General features: G+C 35.6%; 2 protein-coding genes across 9 annotated transcripts in view; one reads left to right on the plus strand and one right to left on the minus strand.

Annotated features, from left to right (window-relative positions):
- CIP2A (cellular inhibitor of PP2A) overlaps nucleotides 1-13,606 on the minus strand; it is a 35,277-nt gene extending 21,671 nt beyond the window's left edge. The window contains exons 1-8 of the mRNA XM_032406134.1: nucleotides 13,443-13,606; nucleotides 9,555-9,702; nucleotides 7,515-7,627; nucleotides 6,574-6,668; nucleotides 5,961-6,057; nucleotides 5,066-5,188; nucleotides 4,782-4,927; nucleotides 1,187-1,262 (exon numbers count right to left, since the gene is read on the minus strand). Coding sequence (XP_032262025.1) covers nucleotides 1,187-1,262; nucleotides 4,782-4,927; nucleotides 5,066-5,188; nucleotides 5,961-6,057; nucleotides 6,574-6,668; nucleotides 7,515-7,627; nucleotides 9,555-9,702; nucleotides 13,443-13,544 — 900 coding nt within the window. The 5' untranslated portion in view covers nucleotides 13,545-13,606. The remainder of the gene's footprint in view (nucleotides 1-1,186; nucleotides 1,263-4,781; nucleotides 4,928-5,065; nucleotides 5,189-5,960; nucleotides 6,058-6,573; nucleotides 6,669-7,514; nucleotides 7,628-9,554; nucleotides 9,703-13,442) is intronic.
- A 62-nt stretch (nucleotides 13,607-13,668) lies between these two features.
- DZIP3 (DAZ interacting zinc finger protein 3) overlaps nucleotides 13,669-27,819 on the plus strand; it is a 95,271-nt gene continuing 81,120 nt past the window's right edge. For 3 of the 8 annotated variants that reach the window (XM_032406489.1, XM_032406495.1, XM_032406497.1), the window contains exon 1: nucleotides 13,670-14,050. The gene's annotated coding sequence lies outside the window, so the exon portion shown is untranslated. Of the gene's footprint in view, nucleotides 14,051-14,165; nucleotides 14,307-17,202; nucleotides 17,250-18,065; nucleotides 19,813-27,819 lie in introns of those variants that run through there. The other 5 variants (XM_032406490.1, XM_032406492.1, XM_032406491.1 and 2 more) reach the window with 5 other exon arrangements.

The raw sequence follows: 27,819 nt of genomic DNA on the forward strand, positions 1-27,819 counted from the left end.
TCTCTTGGGTTCAGTGTTTCTTTGATTTATATATACATGTTTTTAAATATATATAAAAAAATAAATATATTTTAGATCAGAGTCCTTTGTTGGATGTATGTATTGTAGATACCTTTTCCGTGTTACCAGTGGTCTTTTTGTGAACAGAAGCTCTTAATTTTAATACAGTACAACTTCATCAACTTTTTTCCTGTACAGTTGGTGCTTTTGTTTCCTATTTAAGATCTTTGTCTATCCCAAGGCTGTAAAGATATTCTGTTAGGCATTTCTTCTATAAGTTCACTGTTTACCTTTCACATGTAGATCTACAATCTTTCTGGAACTGATTTTCACATTTGATGTGAGGTAGGAAACAAAATTCAGTTTTTTCCCACATGGATATTCAATTGACTCAGTATCATTTATTGAAATGACCATTCTTTTAGAACTGCACTGTTATCAATCAGGAGACTATATGTTATGGTATGCTTTTAAACTGTACTCCGTTTCAGGGGGCTAGCTGTCTACCCTTATGACAGTACTGCACTGTTTTAATTATTGCAGCTTTGTAGTAAGTCTTGGTATCTGGTAGTATTAGAAGTCCTCCAACTTTGTTCATTTTTTTCAGGATAGCACTAGTTATTTTTAGACTTTCCCAATGTCCACATACACCAAAACCAAAACAAATATAAACACAAAAAAACACTAAAACCTGCTATGATTTTGAAACTCTTCTAATCTATGAACTTGGTATATCTGTATTATTTAGGTCTTTTATAACTCTCAATGTTTTGTAATTTCAGAGTAGAGACTTCGTGTGTGTTTTGTTGGATTTCTCTCCTAAGCATTTGACATTTTTAAAAAATCAGAAAATAGTATCATTTTTAAAACTGCATTTTCTATTTAACACTGTTTACATGTCTTTTGATGAGCTTATGGACATGTTTGGCTTGGCTATGTGGTTTAGGAGTGGAATCGCTGTGTCACGGTATATATATATTCATTAGGCACTGTGAAACAATTTTTAGTACCAGTGAATGAAGACTTGAGAAGGGTTCTAGAGTATTGGTAATGCTCTATTTTCTGATCTATATAATGGTTATATGACTGTGTTCAATTTGTAAAAATTCAGAGAGCTGCACACTTAAGATTTTTTTGCACATTACAGTTTCCAAAGTTTAAAACAAAAAGTCATGTTTTTACACACCTTTGAAGAAGAATCAGGATCCTTTCCATTAAGAAGGCCTAATACTTGATTGAGACATGAAGAAAAGTGCTCATACCTAAGTTTAAAATAAAAATATACATCAAATGATAATCATGAAATTGATCCATCAAATAGGATTTATATACAAAATAAATATAAAATTTAAGTGTATTTTCTTTCATCTATTTATTTTGAGCTTCTATTATAGAAGTCTGCAAAATTTCTACTTATAACTTGAAACATTCTATCACTATGATATACATAAAAGCCTTCACTCATCCTTCAAACATGAGTACATGTTTGGCTTTGTTATTTACTGAGCAGTGAAAAAACAATGATTCCTGTGGCAATAAATAAGTCATTGAAACTTTCAGTACTTCGATTGCTTTTTTTTTTAAAGCTATGTTCAGTTTGTAAAAATTCAAAGAACATGAAATATTCTAATAAATTAGGCAGCTATTTATTTATAAAGCACTTATAACAGCTAGGCATTATATTAGGTTCTGCAGATACAGAGGTAAGGTGCAGGGCCCTGTGTTACAGAACTCTAAGAGCTACTAGAGGTACCAACCACATTATTGTCTATGTGACTAGTGCATCCTGTGTTTGAGACAATGATGCTCTGTGAGAGACCTAACAGTCTAAGAATAAAGGCAGAAACATAGAATATTATATAATGTAAAATACAACACTATCATGGAAAAATACATAGAATGCTAGGAGGATGAATATCAAATCCAGACTCAGTGTGGCAGGCCTAATCAGATGAGGTTTCCCACCCTTGAGTCTTAAAAAATAAACAGGAATTAGACATATAAAGCCGAAAGTATCCAGAGGGAAGAGCACATGGATACACAAAAGGCATTTCTAGCAAGTTGGAGATTCTATTTACTGTCTGAAGTGATTAGACTAAAGTACATAAGAAAATGTAAAGAAACAGGGCTGAGAGGTTCCCAGAGACCAGATTTTAGAGGGCTATACTGAGAATTTGTTTACCTTGAATGCAATGGGAGATCACAGATTTTAGAAGGGACATATGGTTGAGGGAAACGTTGAAAGTCAAATATAAGTGAAGGGAGTCAATGGAATGAGAGACATTGAAGAGACAAAAGATACTGTTGAAAAAATAGGACAGAATGAGATTTAATGCACAGAATAAAGGGATGTGTCTATGAGCAAAACAAGATGACACTAAGTAAGAATTGGTATAAACACAAGTAATTTGGTTTAAGGGCAAAAATTTGAAAGAACTCCAATCAGATGGGATTCAGTTTTGTTTTTGTTTTTTTTTTCTGTGAAACAAAGATAAGGTCATCTTCTCAGTGAAAAGTGGCAAGAGTAAAGTAGTAAATATTTGAAAGGGCCACTGTAGGAAATGTGAAAGAAAGCTGGGAATAAATATGAGAAGTGCTGCCCAAATAAAGTTAGAGGTAGTGAACATGTAGAATACAGATTCATAAAATGTGATTTTTATCAGGTTTTGATTAGGAACCCAGACATTAAATTAGACTTTGGAACAGATTCAGGAACATTTTGCTAAATGGTATAGCAAATAAACAAGAAGACAACACAATTAAACGTAATTTCCTTTCCAGAGGTGATTCTGGAGTTTTAGGCTAGATAAAAAGAAAACAGATAATGGAACTGAGAGATTTACAGGAGAAGTGATTAAGCAACCACTTACAAATGCTAAATCAGATTATATTTTGGTCCTCCTGCAGAGGTATATCCTTTGTTGTTTACTTAGAAGTTGTTAAACAAGCACTATTTGGTGGCCAGAATGGGTATTACACGAGAGTATATTGGGAGGACTCTTAGAACAGATACAGGGAAGACAAGTAAAGGAAGGGCACTCTGGAAGAATGATTTCTTATCCACCTATGCTTAAGAAAAGAAAAAAAATTAAATGCTAATGTTGTAGGATTTCTTTTCCTTTAGTGCCCGCAGTTCTTGGTCCCGGCTGCTTCAAAGAATGAAGAGGTAGACCAGATAAAGGGTGATGGACAGCAAAGCAAAGTGTATTGAGTGATAGTACAAAGCTCCGGCAGAGGGAGGGGACCTGAGAGAGTTGCCACTGGAGTTTCTCAGTCTAGGGGTTTTTATGGGCTTGTTGGCGGGCTGTTTTAATCTGATTAATCCTCCATGAGCCTGTCACCCAGTCAGGTTTTTGTCATCTGCCTATCACGTGGGAAAGGGTGGAGGAGCCCTTGGTGTAAAATCCTTTCCTCTTAGGTAGGGGCCCCTTGTCCCTGCCTGCCCTTTTCCCAACTATCCTTCATTACTAATGTGAATGGTTCTTGGTTCTGTAAAACATCAGTTAGCCATATGGGTAGTGGTCAACCTTGCCCTTGTGGTTAGCTTTTGTTTTTTTATTTTATTTTTTTATTTTTATTTTTTTAAAGATTTTATTTATTTATTTGAGAGAGAGAGCATGAGAGAGGGGAGGTCAGAGGGAGAAGCAGACTCCCTGCCGAGCAGGGAGCCCGATGCGGGACTCGATCCTGGGACTCCAGGATCATGACCTGAGCCGAAGGCAGTCGCCTAACGACTGAGCCACCCAGGTGCCCAGCTTTTGTTTTTTTAATGTCTAGATTCTACATTCCTTAAAATTTGGGACTATGTTTTGTACAATTTCTGGTTCCATGTTCCTCAAAGATTAGGGGCTATGTCTTCAAATTCCTCTCTCTGCTAACACTCCCACATCCCCCAGTACTTGACCACAGCAGGGGCTCCATAACTGTCTTCTCATTTGTGAATGATTAATTGAACTCTTTGAAGCAATTTCTCCAATTTCCTAACCTACAACCACAAAGCGGCTGAGGCATTGGGGAAAACTTAAGATATAAAAAGGCCAGGGGTGTCTGGGTGGCTCAGCCAGTTAAGTGTCCGACTCTTGATTTTGGCTCAGATCCTGATCTCAGGATTGTGAGATCCAGCCTTGTCTTGGGCTCTGCGCTGGGTGTGGAGCCTGTTTAGTATTCTCTCTCTCCTCTCCCTCTGTCCTTCCCCCACCCTCTTGCTCTCCCCATCCCTCTCTAAAAAATAAAAGTATTAAACGGCCACAAGCTCTTTGGAAAACAGTTGCTAACTGATCTCAAAAGATAAATGATCACATGAAATGCCACTGAGATAGAATGGGCATATAAATATATGTTCTCATTTTACCTTATGACACAACAGAGGCACATAATGAAGAAAATGCTATTCATTTTTATGCAAAAAAGAAAAGACAAATATACTGACATAAATGTCCCTATAACAGTATTTTTCCAAAAATTGTAATGTTTAAGATTTAGATCTGGCACTGGAAAAGATTAATTAAGATGTGTACATTTTAGACAGTGATACAACCTTATTTATCTAAGACAAAGATTGAAACACACCCCCTCACCACCCATGTTCTTATACTTGTACATTTTAGGCCAAAAAAGCAAAAACAATGGGAATAAAGCACATTAAAACATTTCAATTGAGTCCCTTGTCCATTAGTAGAATCCAAGTTTACTAACTCTGAAAAGGCAGTTTTATTAATCACAAACATATCTTGGTTCATTGAAAAGAAAAACAAGTCTTAAAATTTGTCAGAGAGCCATACCTGGTAAGATAATCAGCAATTTTAGGATTCTTAAGGAGATCCATCAATAGATCAACTGAATACTTCCTAGTCAATGTGCCATCACCGTTTATGAGAATATTAAACATTAGCTGAAAAGTTTGATGAATGTTTCGAACATGGAACAGCTTAAAAACAAATTAGGAAAAGTATATTATACAAAAAAATTTAAGTTGACACCATTCTAAACAAAGTCTCAATACTTGTAAAATATCAGAGAATATAAACTTCAGAACTATTTTCAAAAATAAAAAAATCATATTTACCTTTTCCCCCACCTCTTCATTTAATGTCAAACTGGATAATATTGAAAGTGCAAACACAACCACAGTTAAACTACTGTGGGCCAGGAAGCTTATAAGAGTTCGATAAAAAGATTTCACATTATTCTGAGAAAGAAAAAAAGTTTTAAATAAATTAGAATGAAAAATTTTTAGGTTTATATTTTGGTTTAGAAAGTGTATCTTGCACAGAGTAGGTAAACTTCTATTAAACATCCTTATCAACTTAAGAAATTATTCAAACACTTCCATGGCTCAAGATAACTTCCACCTCCAAAGTACCTCCAGTACAGAACAAATGAGATAATTGTTTAATTTGAAATTAAACAGGTAATATTGGATACTGCATAGCAGGGGAATTGTTCACAAAGTACCTTAAAGAATCAATGAACTTTCTTGATTTGACATATTTCTAACGGTGGTTCAGTTAACCTCATTTGTGTGTCTTCACTCATTACAAGTGCTGGTAGTTGCTGCAGTCATTTATTCATGGATCTTTCTGGTGGAGTTGCCATTGATTTTGTGGAAATATAAGATCTGAGGTAAATGGGATTGCCAGTGATGTGTGTCCTTTCTATTAGCACAAAATAATTTAGCATTTCTTGTATTATTCAATATAAGAAATAATGGGATGCTATTGAGAAGGAAAACTTTTAGTACTCAACAGTTTTATTAATACTTATCATCTCAAATACAACATGTGCCAAGGTTGGAATATTTCTAGTTAATTATGTGTCAATCTGTTCCTTAACTTTGATGAGTCAGCTGGAGGAGACATGAGAATTCTTGTTAATTTTTTTTTTTTAAAGAAAAACATGGATATGATTTTCTTTAAGCATAGAGCTCACCACAAATAAGAAAGATTTTACGCAAAACTTACCAAAGTCTTTATGTATGTTTGAACAGAAAGATTGTGCCGACAAAGATTTGCCAATAATCCTAGACAAGGCATTGTTAACTCATCTTCAGAAGACTGACTGTTGTTTTAAGGAAGATAAGAAAAGATAAAAGTATTAAATTCATTTTAAATTATTCTATTTTATAGTAACTTACATTTAAACTCCTTTTTATATGTAAAAATGATTAACATGTGAAGACAGTCAAGCTTTGAATAATATTGACCATTCATTTCATATTTTGAAACTAAATGATCTTTCTCAATTATAGCACAGAAATATGGAAATAATTGTCAGAATGACCATGTGCTATCTCATCAGTATATTCTCCTACCAAGATTAAACATAAGCATAAAATTTTCAGTTTCAATAGTTTTTCTGTTCAAATCAATTCATTTCATAAATTTTTGTTACGAAAATTAAAGCCGCTTTATACCATTTGATCCCTGAAATCATCTAAAAGGAGTAAACAAGAATTGGAGTCTCACTCAATTTAAAAAGTTGGAAAATATTATCTAAGAAAAACTGAACTATTACAGTTTTATTTTAAAAATAAATCAACAGATTATTTGTTTACACGTTTGGTTGCATACTCACATATGACCTATCAGGAAGGTAATTAACTCATCTATATTGGCACCAGAATGGAAAATTTTGACGTTGTATGTTACTCTCTGCAGAAGCTGAATGCACTAAGAATAAGAAAATACTAATGAATATAAACATATAAAAACCTACTGCATGCTTACAATCATGGACTTCTAAGCATATTCTGAGCATGTCACCATTTTAGGAAGCAGAGTTTAGAGCAAGAACTTTTCTATTTCTTAAAATGGTTCTGTTCTTTAAACATAAAGTAATGAGACTACTAAGAATTTTAGGGTTCATCTCCTGATTCCACACATTTCTATACAATCTATCTCAAACAGAGCATCAACCTGGTTCACTTAAACATCTTAAACATATATGCAAGCTAAAACATATACATATTCCATGAATTCTAAGATATATTTTATCATATTTTGCCATCTTTAAAACTGCATGTCAGTTTAATTGGTGATGTTTTCCTTTCTTGCAACTGATGGCATTTTAGGTTCAACAAAATATCTGTATGAGAACTTCGAGTCATGCTAAACAGACTAAATCTATAGCTTTCATTTTTTGTGGAATGTTTCCTCAACAGATTGGGACTAGATGGCAACTCAATTTGCAATTTTAATACAAATAGCTTACATCTCAAAATGTTGACATCTGTGTTTATAAGTCTGTCAAAGCAGTTATAACGTAGATTTGCTTTTCTTCAAAAATAATGCTAGATGTGGATAAACTTCCCTTCTCTAGAAACTTTTAAACAGTAGTACATGTGTGATTGACCAGCTCTTAAATCTATTAATGGTGAGAACTGTCCTATTCATGCAGGATTATGTCAGCATATATAGTATAAATTAGCAATTTACAATATATACCGTCAATTTTGATCTGCAAATAAAGAAGGAAAAACAAGTATTAAGTGAAGAGTACCGTGGAGGTGTATATACCTGCAAAAACACCGAATCACTATGGCAAGTGCTGCTCCGGCAAACCACTCCTGCTAGCACGCTATTCAGGTTATATGTATTCTGAAGGCAGTCTCTGGTTTCATTGTCTACAGCTGCAAGTTAAGATAAAATGGCACCAAATATCACTTTTATATATGGTTTTCATGGATAAAAGATAAATAATTTTAAGTTTATTTCATATTAAATTTACTGTGTATAAAAATATCAAGTATGATATGGCTATTGTATTTATTATTACCTTCCAATTCAGAAGTCTAATCACAGAAATAGTATGAGATGGAAAAGGAAAGGGAGTATGAGCTTTTCCTTTTTTGTCAATAAACAAATGATTTTTCTATGTGGACTAAATTAAAGGAAAAAACTTGCTTTACATATTTAGAAAAGTTTTGTAGTTAAAAGATAATCATCTCAATTTTTTTGTAATTTAAAACTGCTCTAAAGAATAAGTCTATTAACTAAAAAATAAAACTTAAAAAATAAAATAAAAAGACGTTCATTTTAAAAATTTCTAATATATTTAAATGTTGAAAAAGACTGCCATTCTCATACAAAAGGTTGGCAGATGTTAGAATTAGCATAGCCTTTTTGGAAAGTAATTTAGTAATGACTATTGAATTGAAAAATGACCTGAAAACCTGAGAATTAATTCAACAGAAATACACTAATATTTGAGCAAAATACATAAAAATGTATTGATTCTGATAACAAAAACTTGAAAAAGAGCATACATGAGTACCCACCATTAGGAGAGTAGCTGAATAAATTATAGTACTCTACAATATGGTACAAGGCAGATATTAAAAAGACACCAATATGGAAAGATAGCTAACATATGTTAAGTGAAAAAAAAAAAAATCTGATGTTCTGCAACACCATTTTTTAAAAAACAACCAAAATTATTTGTTAATTGGGCACCTGGGTGACTCAGTTGCTTAAGTGTCTGTCTTGGGCTTATGTCATAGTCTGGGGGTCCTGGGATCAAGCCTGGGAGTTGCGTTCCCTGCTCCGAGGGGAGACTGCTTCTCCCTCTCCCTCTGCACCCCCCTCCCACCATGCGCTCTTTCTCTCAAATAAATAAAATCTTTAAAAAAGTATTTGTTAATTTATTTGATCTAAAATAATTTGTTATAGCATAGAAAAAGATCTAGAAAGACACCTATCAGACCATTAAGAAATATTATCTACCAAAGTAAATGATAAGAAGAGTTGGTGGTGATGAGTAAAGACATTCTATTTTACTCTGTATCTGTGCTTAGACACTAAGCCGCAATTACTATTTAAATTTAGATCAATTAAAATTAAAGATTTAGTTCTTCAGTCTACTATTCACACTACAAATGCTCAATAGTCCTATGTGGCTAATGACTATTATAATGGAAAATACATATAGAACATTTCCATCATCACAGAAAGTTCCACTGGACATGATGGTCTATGTTAATATTCCTGGATCACTGGAATTTTTTTTATAATAAGCATGCATTAATTTTATCATCACACACAGAATTATCTCCCCTCCACTCTCAAGCACACATCAAGAAAAAAAGTACCCATGAAATGAAAATTTAAAAACTAAAGATAGAAAAAAGAGTTCAGTGTAGTCTATCAAAAAAGGATGATTTTTTTTATCACTAGCTATGACTTTTCTGAATGATGTATTTAATACGGGCATTATGTGTATGTATTTTTCTAAATTCAAAAGTAGGCCAGCATTTCCCAAGATGCTTTCTTTTCTGTAGACCCCTGAACCTTTGCTATGCTTCAGATTCTTTGTTCCAATAATTTTAAGAAAGGATGCGTATAATATTCTTTTTATAAGGGCAAGTGCTGCTCCGGCAAACCACTTAGAATTACCATTATAAGGGATCCATAATGCAAAAAATTCTGAAAGGTCCTGCAATGACGAAATCTTTTGAATGTGAATCATTCTCCAAAAGATACTATAACTCAGTCTGCCCTTACAAAAATATTAAATGCGACATCTTCTAAAAAATGAAAAAGAGAAAGGAAATACATTACCTAGTTGAGACAGCAAGCTGATGATACTTAAGACCAGTGGTGCAGTTATGCTTGGGTCTTCAAGTAGCTCCACAAGGCAACTCAAGCATTCACTTGGTAATATCTGATTTGGTGTAAACAATCGTGTGAGTTTCTGCCCAGAAATTACCTACAAAATAGTAATTAAATTGTGTTAGTTAAGAATTGGCAATTTCCATCCCTTCTCCATTTCAAATAAGAACTCAGTTCTTCCAAAGTGCCACTGCCATGCTTTTTTCCAATTTAGAAAAGTCAAATGCTATTCCTTCTGCTGGGAAGATTACCTATCCCTTCTCTCACTAGCTAATATAATCATTCAGATCCAAGTTTTAATTTGTCTCCTCCTGAAACTTTCACTAACCCTCTTTCACCAACTAGGTTAGTTTGCCTATTAAACTATCCTATAGCACATTATACTTTTATTTTATGAGCTGGCAAACTTTGACCACCTAGTAATATTTATCCTCTTTACTACACTGAACACCCTATGAAGGTATAGGGTATAAATCAACACTCTACTGCAATATATTTATTGAGTAAATAAGTTCCAGTACATGCACTCCACCTATTTTGGGGGAGGCAATACAAAGTGAAAAGTAGCTAAATCCAAAGGCTTAGCTATGGGATTAAGTATATGGTTACTCCTTTTGCTCCCTCCAAAGACAGTAGCTGAGCCCAGAAGTTAGAGATCACAAAAATGGAAGTTAAAAAAAAAAAAGAAAGCTTTTAAGTAGACAGGTCATGAATAGACAAATTTTATTTTTGGTTATTCCACTTTTACTCCTTTCTTAAAACTCTATAAACCACACTTCCCTTTTCCATGTGAAAAGGTAAAGCTGAGATTGAAGGCCAAAAACAGTAGTTAGACAGCCAGGTATTTTTTTTTTTTTTAAGATTTTTTATTATTTACTTTAGAGAGAAAGAGCGAGGAGGGGGAGGGCAGAGGAAGAGGGAGACAAGCAGACTTCCCGCTGAGTGGGGAGCCCAATGGGGCGCTTGATCCCAGGACCCTGAGATCATGACCTGAGCAGAAATCAAGAGTCGGATGCTTAACTGACAGAGCCATCCAGGCATCTCGACAGCCAGGTATTTTCAAAAGGGTTTTTGAATGTTATTAAAAGCCTAACTTTTCTATAAAGAAAAGTATCTTTTCTATAAGGATGGAAAAACAATTAGTTACTTTAAAATTGGGTAAAATCTGTTGCAAACACTTTTATTTTAAAAAGATAAGGTCTGAACAGGCTGTTTTAGCATCCCTATAATCTTTTCTTTCTGTATCTCTCTTTTATTTCCTCGCCCAGATGTCAGTTTTTCTTTTAAAGCTTTGCTGATATCTGGGGTGCCTGGGTGGCACAGTCAGTTAAGCGTCTGACTCTTGGTTTCAGCTCAGGTCATGATCTCAGGGTCGTGGGATTCATCCCCGTTTTGGGCTCCGTGCTCAGCGTGGAGTCTGCTTGAGCCGCTCCCGCTTGTGTTCACTCTCCCTCTCTTTCTCTAAAATAAATAAATCTTAAAAAAGGAGCATGTTTTAACATTAAAGTCTAAAAAGACAGAAAAAACAGGTCCAATGGTGAAATTACATACTGATAGTAGTAGTATTTGGGGGGTAAGGAATGTTCCGATTGGCCTTTTGCCTACTCATGAAGCTACACCTTCGAGATTAAGACATTTTCTGCTTTAAATACAATTTCCCTCAGGATGAGACCTGTATTTCAACAACGTAAATACTCTACCATGTAATAGTTATTTATTACAAGGTAAAATGTAAAAATCGCTTTACAAATTTTCTTCTTTACTTGGATGTTTTCATGCAAATAGAATTTATTTCAGTAATAACTAATATTTTAGTACTTACTTTGGCCTAAGCATTGTTCTATATATGTTAATTCTTTTCATCTTCATAATAACTGTAAGCTAGGCGCTGTTTTGCAGATGAGTAAACTGAGGCATACACCAAGACAGCAGCATAATTGAAATTCATTGTTCCTGAATCCGTGCTCATAACCATTATGTAACATTAGTGCTACAAAAAACCATTAAGAATGAGACCAGCTCAGCTCTGCCAATCATAAACAAATTCAAAGCTCAGGTCCTGCATGGGGCTATAAAGAAAAAATACTGCAGAAGTGCAGCAGAATAGCAAAATGAATCATCTCATTTCACATGGTAACCATTTCTTTGTATCCTCAGATGTAACACCTATTTTGCACAGAGATATTCACCATTAACATCACCCACCAAAATGGTTAAAATTTAAAAATCTGAAAACACCAAGGATCTATGAGGATGAGTGACAGCAAATTTCATGTGTTGCTGATAGGAGGGTAAAAATGGTGTAACCTGTGGAAAACTGCTCGGCAGTTCAGCTAAAACTGAACATCAACCTACCATAAGACCTAACAATCCCACTCCTAAATATATAAATGAGAGCATATATCCAAAAAAGGTTTGGAAATGTTTATAACAGATTTATTCAAAATTCTACCCAGAGCCAGAAACCCAATTGCCCATCAACAGAATGTACATAAGCTGTGGTACATTTATACAGTGGAATTCTACACAGCAATAAAATAGAATGAAGTACTAGCACATGTGCAACATGAATGAATTTCACAGATTTATAGAACGGAAGAAGTCAGACACAAAAGTACGTATCTTATGAATCCACTTATCTGAACGTTATGAGAAGGGACAATTGAAAAAAACCTTATAGGGGACTCGAAATGTTCTGTATCTGGAACAGGAGGTAGCTAATTGATTGTACACGTATGTTAAGAACTCAAACTCTTCACTTAAGATTAATGCACATTATGTACCGCATGTACTTTATCACTCTAAATGGCAGAAGTTTTCAGTAAACCCCTTAAAAGTTCGGGAATGTAGTATCAACGAGTCAGTCTCTAAGCCTTAAATTTCTTTGAGTCTCCTTCAATTCACTATAACAGGGCTCTCAGATTCAAGGCATATCTGTTTTTTCTCAAAGAGAAGTAATGTTTCAGATTAGTATTCAAAATGCTGTATTCCTACTTCTTAAATAAAACTGCTCATTCTGCGGCTTCTGGAGCCCACTAGCACATTGTTCTATTCTAACTGAGAAGCAAAGCCTTAGCATTTAACAGCTAACACCTCAATTATTAGGTTTGTAGGGATTTGTTGAAATAATGAATGAAAAAAGAAAATGTACTCAGGAAGGGTGGACACTGAAGTCATAAGGAGAAGCATCAGTGAAGCTGGAGAAAACAAAGGCATATTTAATGCACTCCAGTATCACCAAAGATTGATGTTGCCCTACCATTCACAAGTCTTCTCTCCGTAGTATGTATTTTGCTAATCTTTGGTAATTTAGCTTTTATATCATAGAGTTAATATAACAAAATATATAAGAAAAGCCGTAAGCAACTGGTTCAGATTGTAAACTGCCTAAGGGACAAGGAATAAAACAATCGTCACTCCCCATCACCTCCACCCCCGAGAATTTCTGTGTATTCTATTCTGTAAGAGTTCTGTTGCGATGGAAAAACCAAAGAAACGAAGGAAAACATAGAGCTCCGAACTTTCTCCTCTACTAATCCCCAACACAGCTTAAATTCCGCAACCTTATGTCACACCTTCCCGTCTTCTTAGGACTTTGAGTAGTCACTCTTCCCTCTAGCTGCAGTCAGCTGAACGCGGAGGGACTTGGGGCAGAGTAAGAAGATGGGTGGGAATTCAAGGCTGACACTCGCCTTCCTTACAAATACAAAAAGACACCTGAGGGAGCGAGGAGCAGTCCTTCCTTTCCTAGGCTGGGGCAGCTACACCCTGGCCGCACCGTGAACTAAGGATTTCTACAGGGAAGCCCGTCTAGTCCCTCACCCTGGAGCCCCTCACCTCCAAGTGCCGCAAAAGCTGGGTGGCATTCGCCTCCGACTTAACGGCTTTATACTGACTGATGGTCAGGAGCAAGGACTTCAAGCAGGCGGTAGAGTCCATTGGCACCCGCCACAACCCCTCCTGGGGGCCACCACCTGCCAGCTCCGGCCTCCAGCTTTCGCCGCGCTTTTTTTGATTTTTCAGCTCCACCCCCTCACTCCCGATGCTTCCGGTTCCGGTAGGACTCCGGAAGTCCCTAGGCACTCTGGGGAACTGCTCTCAATGAAGAAAGGGGAGGAGTGGGGAGGAGGGTCGAGGAGGTCTGTGGGTTCACGAAGAGGGTTGAGAGCTGTGCTTCCAGAACCCCCTTCCCACTACCCACCGTGTCCTCGCTTAGCTGAAAAGCCGCGAGGTTTCAGCTTCGAGATCGCGTGGAGACGATAAATCTCGCGAGAAATGTGATTGCGGCTCAACTTGCGAAGGGGCGGTTAGGCGGAAGAGGGTCCTTGTTCGTCAGAGCTCTGAGTTTATGTTTGTTTCTTCGGCCTTCACCCTGGATGGCCGGCTTTTCTTTTGTGCGTGAACCGCTACTTGAGAAATGGTCGCTTTCCCCTAGTCTAGACACGGTGAGGAGCTCTGAGGAGAATCTTGGGCTCTAGATTTTGAGGCGGCCTGGGAGGGGCCTCTTTTTAAAATCTCTCCTATGTCCACCCTTTCTACCCAGGAATGTTTGTTTTTCAGAATAAGCCAAGACCATTGGGATTCTGTGGCAAGGTAGTCATGCCTTTAAGGTAGTCGTCAAACTTATTCCAGAAAGCTAGCTCCTGGTGACTTCTGGGCCAGGTATTGCTGCGGAGGGTGTTCTCATTAGCGTCAGTTTTTGTAAGTGAAGGTATCTGTTTTTATCTGGCGTGATCGAATGTTTTGTAAATCTCGGTGTCTCTGAACATGGCACTGTCGTTTGCGGTTTTTGATAAGAGATAATTATTGTGCATGTGTATATAATGAACTGAGTAGCTGGTTCTGGAGCTTTTTTTGCTTAACGTATGTTAATGTTGAATTAAGCTTTAAAAACCAGTTTGGAGAAAATTGTAAGAGTAGGGTACATGTCCTCTTAATTAAACCATTCGTCATTAATCATGTTTGGTCAATTCAAAGAAAATATTTTTACATCACTGCATTTTTAAAGGCAGGATTTCTTTTTATTTTTTATTTATTTATTTTTTTTAAAGATTTTATTTATTTATTTGACAGAGAGAGACACAGCGAGAGAGGGAACACAAGCAGGGGGAGTGGGAGAGGGAGAAGCAGGCCTCCTGCGGAGCAGGGAGCCCGATGCGGGGCTCGATCCCAGGACCCTGAGATCATGACCTGAGCTGAAGGCAGACGCTTAACGACTGAGCCACCCAGGCGCCCCTTTTTATATTTTTTAATTAAATCTGAAAGCTTACAATCTAGCCAATTGAGACATACATGTAAAAATAATTGGGTAATGTATCTATGCATTCATTCTGTAAACGATTATTGATTGTAAAACGGGTTAGAAGTCGTAAGAGAACAAAGATGATGAAGTATCCCCTGCGGGGAAGCAACTGTCTAATTAGGGAAATGTACTAAATAGGTAGTACATGTGGAATTCATGTAAGTTAGAGGCACCATGCAGTTATTTAAAGAGTGAAACCAGACGGTGTACTTACAAACTCTAGTTCCATCTTTTACTATGTGACCAGTGTGGCAGATTCTCAGTGCTTCAGTTTCTTCATTAGGTAAAATCCAGCTAACAGTAGTACCTGTTTAATAAGATAAGGTCAATAAATAATTCAGTAGATCATTGAGACCCTACAGTGTACTCGGTACTTGTCATAGGCACTAGAGATTTAGTGAATAAAAAATACTGTTACGGAAATTACATTCTGGTAGGGGGAAAAACAGTAAGAAGTGACAGGAGAAAGAAAGGAGAGTGAGATGGAGAAAGAAAAATTAGCTGAATTACTCTTTGAGAGTAATGGTGATTGGGAAGAAAAGAATTGGGAGGTCAGGAAAGAGAAAGCAATATTTGAGGAAGTGCTTCAAGCTGTTGAAGGAGAGAGCCATGCTCTCCAGGAGAAAAGGTCCTAAAGTGGGACCATGAAGTTTGTCAGGAACAGCAAGGATGCCACTATGACTGGAGCAGAGAGCAAGAGTGAGAGTAGCAGTAAAAATGAGGTCATGTCAGGTGGTGTAAACCATTATAAAATGAGTTAATCAACTTAAAAAATTTAGAGCAGTTGCCTGGCATAATTAGTTCTCAGCAGGTGTTAGTTACATCTTGGTTCATTGGCAAATGCAGTGATAACAGGTTAGTGTTAGACTTTTCACTAATAATAACAAATGCGTCATCTTCCTACTCATTCTGAGCCAAGGGAAAAGGTCCAAGCTGCTGGTTGTAAATGCCATCTTTCTTTAAAATCTTGCGTTTTAACTTAAGTAGTTATATAAAATTTGCATTCTCTTCTGTAAAATATTCACTTTAATATAAAATAATGTCTTTCTCAAAAAACCTTAAAAAATTGATGTTGGAGGTTTAGTAGTATGTACCATGGTGGTAGCTGTGAGAAGCCCTCATGTATTTAAGCAGAAATACTCGCATATCCTAATAATGAGGCACACAGAGCCTTATTTTAGGCACCAGAAGGGGGGAAGGAGGAGGACGAGATGAAGCTTGGTCCAGGTGACTAAAGACCTTATTATTCTTGATCCTGAATTCAGTGGTGATTTCTAGTTTTAAAATGGGGCCTGATCTATTTAGGTTTGTGCTTTAGGTTGATTACTTTGGCAGCTGGGTGGGCTAGGATTTTGAGATGGATAAGGTTAGAAGTAAGGAGAATGTTTAATTTGCTGCTCTCTTTCCAGAGGATTACCAGGGTAATTGAAGTGGAGGTAACGAAGAGGTGACAAATTTGAGAAATATATATGAAGTGAAATAGGCGGGACATAGTGACTCTCTATTTAGGATATGAAGAGGGATTTCAAGTTTCTAGTTTGGGTGATTGAGAAGATACAGATATTGCTGAGGTAGTTAATAGTACTCATGTTGTGGTTTATGTTCAGTGAAATTTCATATAATTTATCATATAGTCTTGTATTAAGTTTCTTCCAGGGCGTTATATAATTTTTGTTAATGTGAGTGGGTTCTCTTTTTCTCCTTTAAAATTTTAATTTGTTATTGCCACTGTAATAAAAGCTGATTTTTGATACATCTTTTATCCAGACCCTGACTAAAATCTCTTATTAATTTTAATAGAGTTTTGCTTACTCTCTTAGACTTTCTAGCTGCATATCATCTGCAAATAATATCATCTCTTCCGGTATTTGTTGTCTTTATTTCATTAATGCATGCCAAAAAAAAATGGAATAATTATGGTGATACTGAACATCTTTGTCTTATTACTTAATTGAATGGGAATGACCAGTATTTTAACACTTAGTATAATTTGTGCTATTGGCTTGTAATAAACAGTCTTTCAAATGTTTAGGAGATTGCCCTTTATACCTGTTTTATTTAAAGATTTTCCAAAATGTTTACTTAAAAAAATGATCAAATATTTGTTTATAGATCTCATTTTCCACTTGAACATGATAATGCAATGTATTGTTTTGCTTTTTTGTTCTTGGGATAATAGTAGCTAACACTGAGCATTTGTTATATGTCAAGCACTATTCTAAGAATTTTATTCTTACTAATTAATCTTCATAACAAGTTCATGCATTAGGTACCATCACGATCTCCATTTTACAGGTGAAAAAACTAAGGAGAGGTGAAATAATTTGCCCAGGGTCATACAGGTAATAGTAATAAATCTTGTATTTGCTGTGCTACAAATATTTTATTTAGGATTTTATATTTGAAATTTTTTCATTAATTTTTTTTAGTTCTCTCTTTTGGAATTTGGGTTATATGTTACTTTTGAAAAATGAGTCAGAAGTTTTTCTACTTTCTATACTATAGAATGAGAATCACATTGGAATCTGATCCATGTAGATTGAATACAACTGGCCTATAAAATCAAGCTTGATACCTTATTTAATGGTAGATCTTTAGAAAATATTTGAATTTGTAAAATGGTTATAGATCTGATAACTTTTTTCTACCTTTTCTTGAGTTAAGTTTGGAAATAGAAATTTTTTTTAATGCAACTGTTTCTTTAGATTTACAGATTTTTTGATATAAAGTTCATCAGTATTCTAGTAATTCTCTTAATCTCTTCATTGTAGTTTTAAATTAACTTTTTCATTCTAATGTTACCTGTATTTTTTCTTATTTGGGCTTTCTAGGGGTTTGTCTGTTGTATTCAGCTTTTCAAGAACTAACTCTGATTTTATTCTTGTTTTTCTTTTTTTCAGAATCACTAATTTTACTTTCATGTTTATCCATTCATAGGGGTTTGTCTATTTTATTCAACTTTTTAAGAACCAACTTCGTTTTATTTTTGTTTTTCTTTTTTTTAGAATCATTAATTTTACTTTTATGTTTATTCCATCCATATACAATTTTTTCCTTTATTCTTATAGTTTTTAAAAGTTACAGGTTAGCATATTTACATACTATATATATTTTCATAAAGAACATTTATTTATGCCCACATATTTTAAGAAGACAGTAGCTAAGATGAGCATCTGTATTTCACTTAAAAAAAAAAAAAAATAAGTTTAACCAACTAGATAGTTTTTTTAAAATACTAATATTCCTTCATATTCAAAGAGCTAGGTTCTGTTAGACAAACCAGAATAAGTGCTGTTGAGAAAAATAGATTAGCTTTTTAGGAACACATGATATTTTTTAGGGCAAAATATCAATATCTTCAAGTTTGGCCTAAAATCCGTTTTCTCCATAAATTTTTATTGCTGTCCTTTATATTTGCATAGATATTTTTCTTAATTTGTAGTTCCAGAAACACATTAAAGGATCTTACAGCTTAGGATCTTACAGCTCAGTATTAGGGCTGCCTATCTCCTTTATTTCTTCCGGAAAAACTTAATATATCTTCAGTACTGAAGAGTAAAATGGAAATTTGTAATGTCTCATGACCAGAGCTGAAGTCCTGTTAGATAAATCAGCCTGAATGAAGATACAAATTTTTGACAGAAGTGCAGAGTTTCTAGAATACTAAATGTTATAGTATGAGAATTATACCAGAAGTGTGAACACAGGGCTAATTGTTCATTCACCCACCATACATTTAATGAGTGCTTGAGTGGTTAAGTACATTTCTGAGTTCTGGGGTTATGGCAGTGAATCAAATAGACAAAAAATTTCTACCCAACTAGACCTTTTATTTTAATGCGACATATAGACAACAAATAAGACCTGTAAGTAAAATGTATGAATGTAGCAGTAAGTGCTGTGGAGGAAAAGAAAAGGAAGAGGGATAGGAGGTATCAGAGTCAGGATGGAGTGTTGGAATTTTGGATAGTAGGGCATACTGTTCAGTATTTGCTATGTAGCAAATCACCTCAGACTCAGTGGTTAAAACCATAAGCATTTATTTCTGGGTTGACTGCAGTTAATCTGATCTAGACCTGATTTGGCTGAGTGGCTCTGCTTCAGCCATTTTGTGGGTAGAGGGCAATATCTAGAGCTCAGTTTCAGTTATGTTGCAGTGTCTACTAGACATCCAGGAGATGCTGAGTGGGCTGTCGAATAATATTATTTGTAGTTAACGGAGAGGTTAAGACTGAAGATAAAAATTTAAAGCCTTGAGCCTAAATGATAAAGGGTGAATATGGATAGAAAAGACTGAAACGTAGGGTACTTAAATATTTAGAGGAACAAACAAAGAACACGGAGAAGTAGTTGACAGAGGACAGAGGCCCTGTCTTAATTCCATGGTTATCTGCAGGGATCAGTATTACGGTAGTATGTGGGCTGCTTTTGACCTCTAAAGGAGAACTCTAGGTTGGCAGACTCCTTCAGAGGACTTGCAGTGTGCAGAAGGATTCTCATTCTCTAAATCAGTAGTGAGTGCTTGAAGTGTGCCAGGTGTTGTTGTAGGCACTGGGGATATAACAGAAGGATTAAAAAAAAAAAATCCCTGACTTTGGGGGGCTTCTATTCAGTGGGGACATGAGGCCAAATGTAGAGTAGGAGACTGTAGGAATAAACAGAACAAAAGTTCCATTGGCCCAGATTCTCAAGATTCAAGGCAAAGAAATCTAGTGGTAGAAAATTGGCAGAGGTCTAGGCATGGGGTCATTTAAATACCTTGTCTTTACTGTGGTTAAGATGATTCAAATATTAATATTAAATCAATTTTTCCCTTTACACAGAGCCAGAAAACAAAGTCTATAGAATTTCCACTCTCATTTTTCAGAAATGTTACCTTCAACACAAAGGCAAAGAACCTATTAAGTAAGCTAAAATTATTCTCTTTTCAATTATTCTTCCTGTTTCTTTTCCCAATCAAGTATTAAAATTCATCTAACTCTGTAAATGATTTGCCAAACCGTAAAATTAACTTTTTCACTTCTCAAACAGTCCCTGATTTTTTTTATACATTTTACAGAATTCAACTTTAGTCTTAAGTACATGGTTTGGATAATTTGGTAAGTGTTTTTTTTACCCCATTTTCACATCTAATTTCATATCCTAGTATCAGAAGTTTGCCTTTGAAAAAAAAAGTATTATTCATTGTTTCTGAATCCAATTTTGTAAATAAAGATAAATGACATAGTTTTATTTTAAATTAAGGTACAGTAATCATTTTTAATTATAACTAGTATTTATTGAAGACCTACTTTGAACAGAGCAAAGTCCTTTGCATATGTCATTTTTAAATTTCTGGTCTTTCAGAAAATAGATATTATTAAGTTCATGGAAGGGGTAGATACCTGTTTCTTGAATTAAAATGTGAAGCCATTTTCTAAGAAAGTGGTGTCCAAAGTGGAATATGCATACCTTGGGGCATGTGAAACTGTCAGAGTGTGGGAACAAATATTGAAATTTTTTACTTTTTTAAATCTCATTCTTTTTTTATTATAGTAATACCTGCATATAATCCATAAATGAACTGCTATTCATGTATTTTCAGTGTATTCTCAGATTTATTGCTTTAGATATATGTGATCAAAAAAATTTGGAGACTTTTCCAAAATCATTAAGCTTAACAGAGCATTTAGACATATATTAATTATTGTTCATTTCAGTGCCACGTGTAGTACCTGGCATTTTTCTGAATTGTTTTGTTGAACAAATGGATTCTCTTAGCAAAAACTGACGATATAGTGTATTATGAAATATTAAGATGTCTTGATTAATTATCTTTGCAGTATCATTTACTAACCAGTAAGACCATGTAAATAGTTTTGTTTCTGAGTGTTTGTCTTTATGCACATTATTTAGTTCAGCTCATAATTGAACACCACACTTATATAAAGTTAAATATTGCACTTAATGGGACATAGTGGAAAGAACATGAAATTTGCAGTTGGTGCAACTTGGGCCTTAGTTTCTGCTTTTATTAATTTGTTAGTACAAACTCTCTAACCCTCAGTTTCTTTTTAAAATGGATTACGGTAATGTGAGTTATGTGAAGATCAGATGTGTAGTCACTATACACATAGGAGCTGATGAAAATTAATCTTATTTTTGATGAAATCAAAGTTAATACACCCAATTAATTTTATGACCGAAAACTCTTCATAACCAAAAGCTTGACCTACCTTCTCAACTAAATCTTTCTTACAAACATACTTCTTTATGAGATAATGAGGGGCCATCAGTGTTCTTACATTGGTGGATCAGTTTGGATTTGAGTATCGTAGGCTTTGTCATTGCTGGTGTGAGTCAAGTGCGTATTGTGTCCTCCTCTCCCTGCTTGATTATCATCTCTACCTGTGTCATGTCTCAACATTCTGTCTTGTTTCTTTTTTTCATTATTGGCTAACGACAGTAATGGCAACATTACTGAAAATATTTCACTTTGGAAAATTTGCTTAGTGGTAAATGTGCTCCTTCCAAGGATTTCTAGCTACATTTCTGAACAGCGTGATTTTGGCAGTGCTACCTGTAAATAAACTGAAACTGATGGGTATTTTAATATCTGGATTTTTTTTTTTTCCAGGTAAATCCTAACCTATGTGTATTCATTGTAGGTACATTCCAGATATTAAAAACAAATTAATATATATTCTATAGGTTTGTTGTGTAAGTCCAGAAGTAACTGACTGGATAGATCTGAAGAGAATTAAAAACCTACTTCTGACAAGAAGCTAATTTTGACAAGGGTGTTTCAGATTTTGGCAGATTTATAAGGAGGGATATTGGGTATACATTGCAGGGTTCTTGCTTTCTGATATAAGCTGCCAGACAGTGTTAATAATGATTTTTGCAAAATGGCAAGAGCTGAGATAGACAGTGAATGCTCTGATCTTTTGGGGCAGGAAGGATCTTCAGTTTCTGATAACTTTTACAAAGATTTTCCAACCATCATCCATCAGTCCTGAAGTTTGCCTAAGCAAACTTTTTCTTTGGGGTAAAATAATGTTTTGGCTACCCATGTCTAGGTATGTTCATTTTGGGGCCTTGCCAGGAAGTTGAACAAATACAAAAATGGAAGAAATTAGTGGAAAATTAGAAAACCAAATAATCAGTATACTTTGTTCACTCTTAACACAGCTAGTAACATAATAATGGTATAACCTATCTGAGTCTAACCTCATGGTCCTAGCCATTCTTATCTACCTGGAGCTCACACTTGGGAAATAAAGACTTTTGGAGTGTTAGAGCCACAGAGCACCTACTTTACTACTTTAAAAGTCACCAGGAATGGCTGTTGCTGCTTACCTAGCAGACATATAATCAGATCAATAATAGATAAAATTTTGATTTTTAAGGAACTCCCATCCCAAATGTCTTAGCTTATTCCTACGAACTGCCCTTTTCATATTTTTTTTAAGCCTTGAAGTAGTTACTACTCATACAGATCAAAACATCTCACATCTCAACTTCAAGGAATTTTTGGAATTCTTTTGATAAAATCTAGCAGAATTGTTAAGTATTATCAGAGTCTACTTTGTTAATAGACCCACGAACTTCTATTAAGTATACTTAATTCAGTGCTGATATGGTAAATCTAGCTTTTGAAAATAGCTATCAAAATTTTACCAAGTTGCATGTTCAAGGTTGTTTATTGCAGCATTGTTAGTAATAGCAAAAGAAAAAAAGAAACTAAAGAGGAAGTGTTTATCAATAGTCTGGTAAAATGATGTATTTATACAATGGTATATCATACACTTTAAGAAATACGAGAGCTATATATGTACTGATGTGAAAAACGCAAGGTGCCGAACATACGTACTAGCTGCCATTTGTGCCATGTGGAATATATTTGAAAAATGTGGTTTTTTGTCCCAGTTCTTAAGCTAATTATTATCATTCCTTTCCATAATAGCAATTCTCCATCGAGGTAGAGAATTGGAAGACAAGTGAACTGATTTTGCTACAAATTTAAACAAAATTTGATGATGATAATGATGGTGGTAATGATAGTAACACTTATATAGTGCTTACTATGTGCTAGGTACTGTTCTATATCATGTTTTAAACATTTAATCTTGATAACCTGTGAAGCCGGGACCATCTTTATCCCTGTTTTTCTGATGGGGAAACTGAAGCACAGAAGTTAAATAGTTTCAAACAAGGTTGCGCAGCTAATGTGTGTCAAAGCAGTTCTGTATACCCTGCAGACTGATTTCAGTGTTTTTGTGCTCTTAACTACCAATGCTATGCAGTCTCTCAACTTTTGACATTGATGAAATCCAAATAAGATATTTTATGTCATTTCTTTCTTGTAGACAAATGATTTGCTTGTATTTGTACATGCTACATAAATCCAGGATAGTCTTACTGTTCTTCCTCAGAACAATCTGTTAGGAGTTTAATTAACCTTTTCACTTTTAATCAGGTGGTTCTCAACTGGGGCGTTTTGTCCCCCAGGGGACATTTTGCAGTGTTTGGAGACATTTTTGCTTTTCGCTATGGAGCTGACAGGTGGGGTAGGGTTGCTACTGGCATCTATTAGGTAGAAAGCAGAGGTGCTCCTAAACATCCTAAAAATGCATAGTACATCTTCCCATAACAAAAAATCATCCAGCCTAAAATGTAAATAGTACCAAGATTGAGGAACCCTGATTTAATGGGCATAAGAGAAGTTCTCATAACTGAATTTCTGTCCTGAAAAATACAAAGTATATTATTTTGTTTTCAAGCTAACAGCATTGAGAAAAGTGAGTTTTATTTTTACCGTTTTTGCACACTTGATACTCCCTTTTTCCACCTGGCATTGTGTGATCTGTAAGGGCCAGAACTGACAAAGGTAGCAAATTCCTGGGACATCTACCCACACATTGAAATATGAACTTATTGGCCAATTAGAGCCTCTAACTTGGTCAGGTGACTTAAGATGAGCGCTTGAGTGGATTTAAAAAACAATGTATTGGTATACTGATTAGGGAGGTGACAAGAGTGCTACAAGGTAAACATTTGAATGAATGATTAATTATAAACAAAAGCTGTGTCCGCTCTGATGTGAATAAGCACAACTTTAAAAATGGGAAAATCCTTTGCGATAAAAAAAACGTTTGCTATAATTTCAGTAGATAAGAGGGAAAGTGGGAGCTAGGAGCTCAGAGGGAGCAGTAAGAAGCAGTAAGAAAGGCATCTTACTGTTGTGAAGATACAGATGGCAATACCTTATTTTTCAACCAGTAAAATAGCCATTTTGCTTGGTGGACAAAGGTGTGCTGTAAATTGACACTGAACTTTAACTTGCCCTCTGATCAACCAGCCAGCACCTGAATAGGTTCCTGTGGGAGAGCAAGTCCCTTAGTTCCAGGAAGGCAGAGTAAGTTTTTAGTTTCCTGCTGACGGGGAAAGTCGACTGAAATGAATACACTAGGGGAAACCAGATGCATCCTTTCTCCCATGTTAACCCTGATGTTAAAGATTTCCTTCAGCCTCTTCTAGAATGGTAGGAACCTCTGGATTATTTTAGAAGCACAGTGTTAACGTTTCAGGCTGGTACTTCCTTTCCGTTGCTAGGCACTGACGCTGTCCTTCCCCACAGAGGCTGTAAAGCGCTGCCTCCGCCGCTGCTGCTTGCAGTGGGGTGTGCCACACATGGTCGGCTTTGCTCCTGGGGGATGATGGGGTTGATGATACTCCCCTGGCAAGCCTTTCGCCGCAGAGATTCAGCTCAGGTTGTGTTTCTAAGCAGACTGAAAAAAGCCATTAGCTTTTCTTAACTTTTAATTCAGGATCCAAATATCTTCTTCTTTTTTTTTTTTTAAGATTTTATTCATTTATTTGACAGAGAACACAAGCAGGGGGAGCAGCAGGCAGAGGGAGAGGGAGAAGCGGGCTCCCCGCGGAGCAGGGAGCCCAACGCAGGGCTCCATCCCAGGATCCTGGGACCACGACCGGAGCCCAGGGCAGACGCTTAACCGACTGAGCCACCCAGGCGCCGCAGGATCCTTCTGATTTATTAATTAATATTACTCCCTTTTCTTTTTCAAGCTGACCCCTGAATAGCTTAGCAGAGGCCTTCCATCTTCTCTACTTTGTTGCCAGAGAATTTTCCTCCCTTTTCAGCCTCACTGTGATCTGTGCAAACAACTGGCTGAAGGAGAGCTTGGGGGGGGGGGGGTGTTAATTTGTGTCTGGGTTTTAAATTCTGGAAATCAGGGGATTGCTTTTTCTAGAAAAGGCATGTGTTTGTATGTTCTGTCTGTGAGATAATGCCTAACTTTTTATTAAAAGAAGCTGAGAGGTTATAGAAAACATAAAAGTTTGATCACAATCCTAGAATTCTCAAAGCCATGTCCTTTTCCATACAGCTTTATTGAAAAGATGAAGTAGATCTGATTTAATGGGAAAGAATAATGTCGCTCTGCTTCATTATTAGGATTAATAATTAGGTTGTATCTTTCACTGGTATTGAACAGAGAAGGCAAATTTAAATAAGTATATGATTCTGCTTATTGAGTTTTTAAAAATAAGAGTAAAACTGTAAAATAATTTACCTCGGAGAACCGGAGTCTGCGAGTTATACTGACAGCAAGACATATTTTGTTAGGGATGGGCAAGAAACTAAGAGGTGTTAAAAAGCTCTCTTTTAAATGAGGAAATATATTTTTTAAATTTTTTTTAATTGTAGTTGACATACAATGTTACATTAGTTTCAGGTGTACAACATAGTGATTCATCATCTCTATAGGTTATGCTATGCTCATCACAAGTGTAGCTACCATCTGTCACCATACATTATTATAGTATGGTTGACTATATTCCTATATTGTGCCTTTTAGTCCTGTGACTTACTCATTCTGTAACTGGAAGCATGTATCTTCTACTCCTCTTCATCCATTTTGCCCATGCCCCAACCCCTTTCCCTCTGGCAACCATCAGTTCTCTGTATTTATAGGTCAGATTCTGCTTTATGTTTGTTTCTTCATTTGTTTTGTTTCTTCATTTGTTTTGTTTTGTCTTTCTCAGTCTGACTTCCTTTAGCATAATACCCTCTAGATCCACATATGTGGTTACAAATGGCAAGATCTCATCTTTTTTTTATTACTGAGTAATATTTCATTGTATTATGTGTACGTATATATACTACATCTTTTTAAGATTTTATTTATTTGAGAGAGAGAGAGAGAGAGCACGAGCAGGGGGAGGGGCAGAGGGGTAAGCAGACTCCCCACTGAGCAGGGAGCCTAAGGTGGGACTCGATCTGGGACTCTGGGATCATGACCTGAGCAGAAGGCAGATGCTTAACTGACTGAGCCACCCGGGTGCCCTATATACCACATGTTCTTTATATATTCATCTGTTGGCAGACACTTGGGTTGTTTCCATATCTTGGTTATTGTAAATAATGCTGTAATAAATAGGGGTGCTTATATCTTTTCAAATTACTGTTTTTATATACTTTGGGTGCTTAATAGAATTATTGGATCATATGGTATTTCTGTTTTTAATTTTTTGAGGAACCTCTATACTTTTTTTCCACAGTGGCTGTACCAATTTCTGTTCCCACCAACAGTGTATGAGGGTTCCTTTTTCTCCACATCCTCGCCAACACTTGTTAGTAAATGAAGAAATTTAGATAGAAGTCTGTGTGTGTGTGTGTGTGTGTGTGTGTGTGTGTGTGTGTAAATGTTTATGTTTTAAGAAGTATCCATTGAATTGTTGGAGAATTACCCTTGTCTCTCAAGACTTATCTGTGTAATTTAGAGCTGGTGTGAGTCAAATATAGAATATAGGTACAGGCAGTATCATAATTAGGAATACTAGTTTTGGACTTCTTTTAGCCAGGTACTTGCCCCCTTCCCTGTTAAGCTCTCTAATGACAGGATACTCAGACCTCGGGGCTTATGAGGGTTCAGGTCCTGCCGATACTTCTGTGTGTTCAGTTGGCTTTTTCTGGCATTTAGGGAGAGTCAATATCAGGTAAAATAGTGTTTCTTTGAGTAAATGCAATCTGAATTCTTAATAGATGACTTGGAAGTGATCTTGTGGAATATGTTTTCTTGATTTGGGAATTACCTATGCTGAATTGCATTTTAATAATGGGCCTCCAAAAGCTCTACTGATCTAACTTATGGCTGTATATTACATATGCTATTAGAGAAACTGGCTACCCAGTTACTAGGATAAATAAGTGGTTCAGAGGCAAGAAATGAGAAATTTTATCTAGTTTTGGGCTTGGAAGCAAAGCACCCTACGTCTGTTTTCTTTGTGCTATTGCTATCACTTTCTTTTCTTTTTCCTCACCATTTCTTTCTTTGTCCCAAAGCACTGAACAGTAGTTTTACACGTTTGCTCTAATACTTCCTGGACGTTCATACAAAGGGCTTAGAAGGGGTAATCAGCCTAGCAGAGAACAATGGAGTCTGTAGGCTTGAACTCTGAAAAAATACAGAACAAATGTGACTAATTTTACTTTATTTTTTTGAGATCTAAATATTTGTAAACTTCATGTGTAGAAGCAAATGAGAAGAGTTGTATCCTTAGCTCATTGAAATTACACTGTGTTTATACCTTCTTTTAAGTAACATATTCTTTCATTAAGATGTTTGTAAACTTATGTGTAGAAGCATATGGAAATAGTCCTGTGTTCAGCTTATTGAAACTACACTGTTTAACCTTCTTTCAAAAAAAATCTTTCATTAAGATAACAAGGATATACAAAGTTATGTGTAGAAGCATATGGGAGAAGCCATATGCTTAACTCATTAAAACTACACTATATATATACCTTCTTTCAAGTAATATCTTTCATTAAGATATAAGTGTTTCTTTTTTGTTGTTTTTATTTTAATTCCAGTTAGTTAACATACAGTGTTAGATCAGTTTCAGGTG

This window comes from Phoca vitulina, unplaced genomic scaffold (assembly GCF_004348235.1).
Source record: "Phoca vitulina isolate PV1807 unplaced genomic scaffold, GSC_HSeal_1.0 scaffold8, whole genome shotgun sequence".
Lineage (NCBI taxonomy): Eukaryota > Metazoa > Chordata > Mammalia > Carnivora > Phocidae > Phoca > Phoca vitulina.